The sequence below is a fragment of the Arvicola amphibius genome, chromosome 4 (assembly GCF_903992535.2).
Source record: "Arvicola amphibius chromosome 4, mArvAmp1.2, whole genome shotgun sequence".
Classification (NCBI taxonomy): domain Eukaryota; kingdom Metazoa; phylum Chordata; class Mammalia; order Rodentia; family Cricetidae; genus Arvicola; species Arvicola amphibius.
Genome location: NC_052050.1, coordinates 21,611,804 through 21,619,308, shown reverse-complemented (window position 1 = coordinate 21,619,308; position 7,505 = coordinate 21,611,804). Strand labels below are relative to the sequence as shown.

Sequence of the window (7,505 nt, the reverse complement as noted above, 5' to 3'; positions counted from 1 at the left end):
GGTGAAAGGTACCCTCTGCTTCTGGTGAGTGCTGGCGAGGTGGTAGCTGCTGTGAGTGTGACATCCTCTCCAGGGCCCTACCCTTAATTAGTCCCTCCCTGGTGCATGTTGTTTTGGGGCCACCTGCATCTTTTCCTCCTTGTTGTTTGGCTCCCTGTGTCTGGTGATGAACATCTTATTATGCCAACATGTGTTGACCTAGAAGTTGTTGTCTGCCCATAAAGAAGAGGTTTATTTTACTGACTTGCTAAATATGGGATCCTAGAAGCTACAGGTAGTCTTGGGATGAGCATCATCACCTCCCACAATGGATGGGCTCTATATCCTAGCATCAGAAGAAGGAAAGAAGAGAGGAGCTTATAATTTTAGCTGCCTTCTTCCCTTCCACTTCTACCCCTGGTTTAGGACTCAGATGTCTACAAAAGTATGATCACCTGCCCTGTAAGAGGCAGACAAGCCGGGAGCAGACTTGCCACACTGCCATGACAGGCTCCACAGAGGCACACAGGGAGGTAGGGGAAACAAACAGTGAGGATCTCGGTCATGGGTGGGACATCCAGAACTGAACTGTCAGTGTCTACAGTCCACCGGCCTTCCTTTGAAGTCTCCCCAGGTTTATTCTCTGAGGGTTTGGTGTTACAGATGGAGAATGGGGGGGGTAGAGGAAAGAAAAGGTTACGTCACCTTGTTTTGAAGGTTGCTCCCGTTCCCTCCCCATGTAGGCTTTCAGCAAACTGAACTTCTTTTTTAATCTTTCTTCCCCCCACCCCCCAAAACAGGGTTCTTTGTGCATCCCTGGTTTGTCCTGGAACTTGCTCTGTGACCAGGCCTGGCCACAAATTCACAGAGATCCACCGGTCTCTGCCTCCTGAGTGCTGGGATCAAAGGCATAGTGCCATCATCACCCAGCTCAAACTTCTTGAGGGGGAAAACGGTATTGAATTTATTTATTGTGCATGTGTGGTGTACATGTGTGGCGGGCAAGTGGAAGTAGAGACAATCCAAAGAGTCAATCTTCTCCATCTACCATGTGAATTCTGGGAATTGCATTCATGTCATCAGGCTTGGTGACAAATACCTTTACTGTTGAGCCGTCTCACTGGCCCCAAATCTCAGCCTTCTTAGCAGACACCACCAATGTCATATATAATAGATTCAACCTGTGCTGCCACCTTCCACCCTCTCCTGTAGCAGCTCCACCCGAGGACATCTGTCACATCTGTCCTCGGAAAGCACTTGACACAGTTTCTCTGCTTCTCCATCTCTCCTTTCCATGTGTAGATCAAGCATTCAGTGAATCTCCAGAGTATCCTTAGTGCAGAGGCTGGCCCAATGGTTGTGCCCATTCCTGGTGTGTGGGCAGGCACCAGGGGATGGTGATACTTTGTACCTATCTATTCCAGGTTCCACACAGGAAAGACCCCATTTTCAGATTTTGAGAGCTCCTAGAAAACGATACTGGGACCAGTAAGATGGCTTAGTAGGTAAAGGTGACTGTCACAAGCCTTACAACCTGAGTTTGGTCCTGGGGACTCAAACCGTGCAAAAAAGACAACCAACTCCTAAAAATTGTCCTCTGACTCCCACACATATTCCATGTCCCAGGAATGCCCCTCCAACCGATGCACAAAATAAAGACGTGCAAAAATAGCCTTTCTTAACATTTATCTTCATTTATTTTTATGATGAGTTTTATTCCTGTACCATAACTTTTGTTTTCTTCAGTTTCTTCTGGGATCTTTTTCTCCTGTACACCCTCCTCTTCTGGCCTTGGAGCAATTTGTTCCTTTTCAATGATGATCATCTCAACGTGGCAGGGGCAGCTCATGTACAGGTTAATTGGGCCATGAGTTAGTAAGCACATCTTGGGTGCTTTGTTCATTGGATGTGTTCATGACTAGAAAATCTGCCTCCAAGTCCTTCAGCTCAACAATGCTCTCTGCATTTCTAATCATGTGCAGCAAGAAGGTCAGCACTCTCATTTTGGTCACCAATCCCTGTGTCCAGCTCCACTGTGTGGCCTGGGTGCCCCTGCCAGCTCCACCACAGTGCCTCTTCAAAGTGACATCTCTCCAGTACTTGGTGGCATTTCAGACATGCACACCTTTGATGGCCAGGCTGTTTCATGGGTTGTTCTTAAAGGGAATGGAAAGATATGAAACCGCTTGATTTGCGTGATTTTTCTGGGTCAAGAAAGTGGCCAGCCATCTTCCCAGGTTCACCTCAGGTCACTTCTAGGGAGAGCAAATACCAATTTATTTAAAGAGTGACGCAAAAAGAAATTTTCATCATGAGGTACGGGTTAAAAAGAGACATTTACACACCCACGAGCATTTGTGGTATCTTGTGAGGAGCACTGTACCAAAGAGATGTGCAAGAAGTTTGGGGGAATGCTGGGGGGGAATCTTCAAATGGGTTTAGGAAGTTAGGAAAGCTTTCTCAAGTAATAAAATGGCCATGATAGAATCCTCAAGGGTTTGAAAAAAAAGAAAAAGGCTGTCTGTGGAAACCAAAGACACAAGAGCAGGTTACGTTTGGGAATGGCCTGATAATACAGTTTGAAACAGTCAGGATGAAGAGCACAGGGGACAGGAAGAGGGCAGTGATGGGACTACCACGGTTACCTAGGCACCAAGCTATAGAAGGCCATTGAGTAAGAAGTTAGATTTAATAAAATGGTACTTGAACATTTAAAACAAGGAGTAAGGGGTTTGTTATTTAGACTCTGCCTATGGAGGTGGGGAAAGAGGACAAGTTCACAAGCAGAGAGACTATAAAGGAGAATGGACAATTACCCAAAGCCTCTTGGTGACAACCCAGACCTGGCAGCTCTTTGTACTAGACCAGTAGGAGAGGTTTAAAGGCAGGCAGAATCTAGAAGTGGCCATGGTTTGAAAACTGGAAGGGATCATCATCCTTTGAGACAATGACTTCTGAGCTATGGGGAAGGGAAAGCCTTCCAACAGCCTTGTAGAGGGAGAGGTGAGAGCTCATCAACTCCTGCTCACTCATAGGGCCTCTCCATCGCTTCCCTTCCTCAGGTTAGCCAGTGAGGAATAATAACGAAGAAAGAAAGAAAGAAAGAAGGAGGAAACAGAGGAAGGAAGGAAAGAAAGAAGAAGAAGAAGGAAAGAAAGAAAGAATAAAGAAAGAAAGAAAGAAAGAAAGAAAGAAAGAAAGAAAGAAAGAAAGAAAGAAAGAAAGAAAGAAAGAAGAAAACCTCTGTGATGAGAACTGACAGGGAGGCTGCTGTCCTTTGTGCTGGGATATTATCTCCTCAAAGTCTCCTCCCCTGGCGAGTGAAGTGGCAGCTCTTCTAACTGTGCAGCCCCATTCTTCCTTGATTCTTCTTTAAAGCACTGCTCATCCTTCGGCATCATCCAGGTGCCGTAAGGGCAAGGCCTTTGTCTATTCAGTGCCGCATGCCTGGCACCCAGAGTCAAGAGGGATACATAAGCAGTGTGCAATTACTATTTATTGAATGAACAAATGAGAACCTCTGTGTCTAGCTAAGAAGGGTAACCCTTGCTGGTACCTCAAAGAAATCACTACCTCTGCTCATGCATCCAGATGGCATGGCCATGAGCAATGGAGTGATCAGTCGTTCTGAGTCACAGCGACTCAGTACACAGCCATCGCTCTTTTGGTGGGTTTGGCCCATTGTCCCGTCCTTGGCAGGATGTCCCTTCTGCAGCTGTGAGCTTGTTCTGGGGATTGAAGAGTTTGTTTTTAAGAGGCCAGTTATACATAAAAAGTAACTGGAAAAACAGAGTCTGAAGTGGGAACAGGGCAAAGTCAAATCTCACATCCTCTAAATGCAAGGTATACTGCTCCCAATACTTTTTATAATAAAACCCCAAACTGAAAGCACAATTGGCTATATATATATATATATAAAATTGTTGAAAGTAAAAAGGTCAAGTGTTAGCAAGGGCATGGAGCCTCTCAGACGTGGCTAGTAGGAATACAAAATGATTCTGCCACTTTGCAACAATTTGGTATTTTCTTACATGTTTAAAAATTCAATTGCCGTTTCCCCAAAAGTATGGTTCCTGGGTATTTTCCCAAAATAAGTGAAAACATATGCTTATAAGAAAACTTGTACATTTGTGCACCTGAAATCTTTATTTACAACAACCAAACATGATAAATAACCCAATTGTCTTTCAGTTAATGGACAAATTTCTAATATTGTCTTTCCTTACAATGAAATGCTGTTCAATTTTAAAAAAAAAAACTAGGTTTTGGGGAGATGGCTCAGTAGAGTACTTGCTGTACAAGAACAAGGAGCTGAGTTTGATTCCCAGGACCCATGTTTTAATAAAAAACAAACCCAGCACCCATAGAAAGCTCTTATAATTCCAAGGCTAAGCTGGCGGAGAGAGGTGGATCCCCGGAACTCACTGGCCACCCAGCCTACCTACTTGAGAAGTTCCAGACTATTGAAAGATTCCGACTCAGAAGGGTAACGGTGAACAGTACCCACAGAGCATATATCCAAGGCCGCCCTCTGACCTCCACATATGCTGGTGCACCCTCATACACATGTGCAGTCGTACACAGGAGCCTACACACATGAGAGAGAGAAACAAACTGGCTCCTTCAATAAGTATCAAAGCCATGGCACTAAGCAAGAACAATTCACACCATATAATTTCTTTCCTAATGAAATTCTAGACACGGAAGAGCGCTTCACAATATAAAGAACTGAGAGCTGCCAGGAACCAGGGAACTTAGCGGTGGATGCTGCCATGAACCGAACACAGCAATGACACCACAAACACAGTATGTACAATCATCAAGTCTCATGGAACTGGGCACCACAAACGGTAACGTTCAACCATATGTTTGTTACAGAGCAGTAAAATACGCTGACCTATAAACCTTAAGGAAATTCTCAAAGACTATGTTCTGGTGGATTTTTTTTAATGAGACAGAAAAAAATTAAAGGCAACACAGTAGACGCAGCAGCCCCCGCTTGTGCTTGTGGATATGCTTACAAAGAGGCTCCTACAGCACTTGTCAGGAAGGAAACCTGAGCCATCAGCAGGCCCCTTCTCCTCTCTGTGCTCCTTTAGTGTGCACCCTTTTAAGAATTATTGGTGTGTGTGTGTGTGTGTGTGTGTGTGTGTGTGTGTGTATTCAGATATATGAATTTTGGTGCAAGAATTGTGATGTACACCTTTAATCCCGCTACTAAGAAGAGAGAGGCAGGCAGACCTGAGGTCAAGGCCAGCCTGACCTACATAGGGAGTTCCAGGCCAGGTAGAGCCACCTAGTGAGACCCTGTCATTCCTCTCTTTCCTTTGCAAAAGTAAAAATAAATACTGTTCTTTCAGTGCAACAGTGAATTTTATTTTAACCCATGTGTTACTTAAAATCTCTCTAAACAAGGGGTTGAATCCGCTGTCATTGAGTTTTAACTTCCCAGCTAGGCTTGTGCCGTACATGCGCCCTTCCCTCCTCTCAGGAAAGTAACTGCAGCTGGGCCCAGGACAGGAAAAACAAAGCAAAACAAAATAAATAAAACCTTGCCCCCTAGGAGGAAGCCAAGGCCAGAACATGAGGCTGAGGAGACTCTGAAGCACACAAACATCCTCACTACACATTCACATGGTCCGGCCACACAAATCCCTGACATTCACAACCAATGCAGGATGGGTTTATAATGCCAGCTACATGGAAGGCTGAGGCAGGAGAATTACAAGTTTAAGGACAGCCAGGGCAACTTAGTGAGACCCTGTTTCACAGTTAAAAAAACGAAAGGGGGGCCTGAGGATGCAGCCCAATTGTCGAGGTTTTGCCAAGCTTGCAAATGAAGCGCTAAATTCAATCTCTAGCATTGAAAAAAAAGTAAATTAATTAAATTAAAAAGCACCAAGATTCTTTTACCAAAACCTCCTCCTCTGACTTTGCCTCAAGATTCAGGCCAAGCCTGAAATCCTCCAAAAGCATTCTAGAACCACAATACAGAAAGTAAGCATGCATCCTGAGCGGGATTAAATACAGTGAAATCAGCGTTTACCTTGCTGCTTTTAGAAACATGGCCCTTAGGCATTCCAGATTCTAGAGCTGATGGGTACCACAGCTAATGGTGACTTCAAGGTATTGGTTAACAACTCCTTAAGTGATTTTCATACTACATGCAGGGGCTTCTGTCTACAGTCTACCCAAACCTCCACCTTCCATGTTAAAAGCACAGGTCCCCAGGCCACACCCCTATAGGTGTGCTATAGCACCACTTATTTCAGAGAGGGCTCCAGAATCTACAGTTCTAACCAGCCTCCCAGGACTGATGCAAGAGATCAGCAAATGGTACTGTACTGTGTACAAACTGTACTGTGCAGTCTCTAGGTGGTTGCCGGAGTAAATCTTCCTAGTGGGCCCTTGGAAGGTTGAAGGAAGAGCCAGGAAGACTGATAGGGTAGCCAGCATGCTTGAATTTATTAAAAGGTTGACAAAGTTTCAGAGGAGAAGAACTCTGGGGTGGGGACCAACAGGCCCAAAGAGTAAGAGAATGTCTCATAGCTGCAAGGCATTTGACTTCATGCAAACATTGAACCTGGTGACCACCACCTCATTGGAACTCAGCTTTAATTTTCTGCCAGGAAATGGCTCTTTAGTCCTGAGTGCCTTACACACCAGGACAAGCTCTCCTCTCAGAAAGAGCATGACAGGCAGGTCTTGGAGGTATGAAGGAGTCAGGAGATGAGGAGGTCTCCATCTGAATAGGCCGAAGCTGTCCCCAACACTGCCTCATGTATAGAGGAGGGTCTTCATTTTGTTTCACAAACAGGTGTGGGCTGACAGCACACTGGACCACAGCATCCGCCGCCACAGCAGCCTGAGCCACAGCAACTGCCTCCGCAGCCCCCACAGCCTCCGCAGCCTCCACAGCCTCCGCAGCCTCCGCAGCCTCCACAGCCCCCACAGCCAGATCCACAGCAGCTAGACCCGCAGCAGCCAGATCCGCAGCCAGAGCCTCCACAGCCAGAGCCTCCACAGCCACAGCAGGAGCCACAGCAAGGGCCACAGCAGCCACAGCAACCCTGCTGGCAGCAACACTCCTCACAGCATTCTTGTTCCTGGGAGCAGCAGTTGAAGCAGTCTCCCGGGCAGCACCCCATGGTCCCAGCCGGTCAGGTCGCAGGTCAGGAACGCGGCCGAGTTTCCCCTAGGTCTGACAGTGGCCAGCTGGACAGCAGCTTTTATATCTCCTCACCCAGGGGTGTTGGCACAAGGGACAGGATGTTTGCTTTGTTATTATTTATGCTGGTTTCCATAAGAACGTCTCATTAGCTGCCTGTTTATTTTCCAGACGTGAGTACCTCAACTCATAAAAAAAGCCCCACTCGACCCAACTGCTATTTGTCCAGAGGGTAAAAATACATCTGGGAAAAGACCTGTCATTAACCAGGTTGGGAAGAGGAAGGAGAAGCTGGCCAAAGAATCTGCTCTGGCTCCTCTCCCGAATCTTCTCTGGTGGCAAAAAGGAGACTCCTCTG

General features: G+C 46.1%; 1 protein-coding gene across 1 annotated transcript; it reads right to left on the bottom strand.

Moving 5' to 3' along the window:
• Positions 1-6,776: 6,776 nt before the first annotated feature.
• On the bottom strand, positions 6,777-7,127 carry LOC119811170 (keratin-associated protein 17-1). The gene has a single exon (XM_038324799.1). It carries the CDS (start codon positions 7,125-7,127, stop codon positions 6,777-6,779), a length of 351 nt encoding a protein of 116 aa, XP_038180727.1.
• Positions 7,128-7,505: the final 378 nt, after the last annotated feature.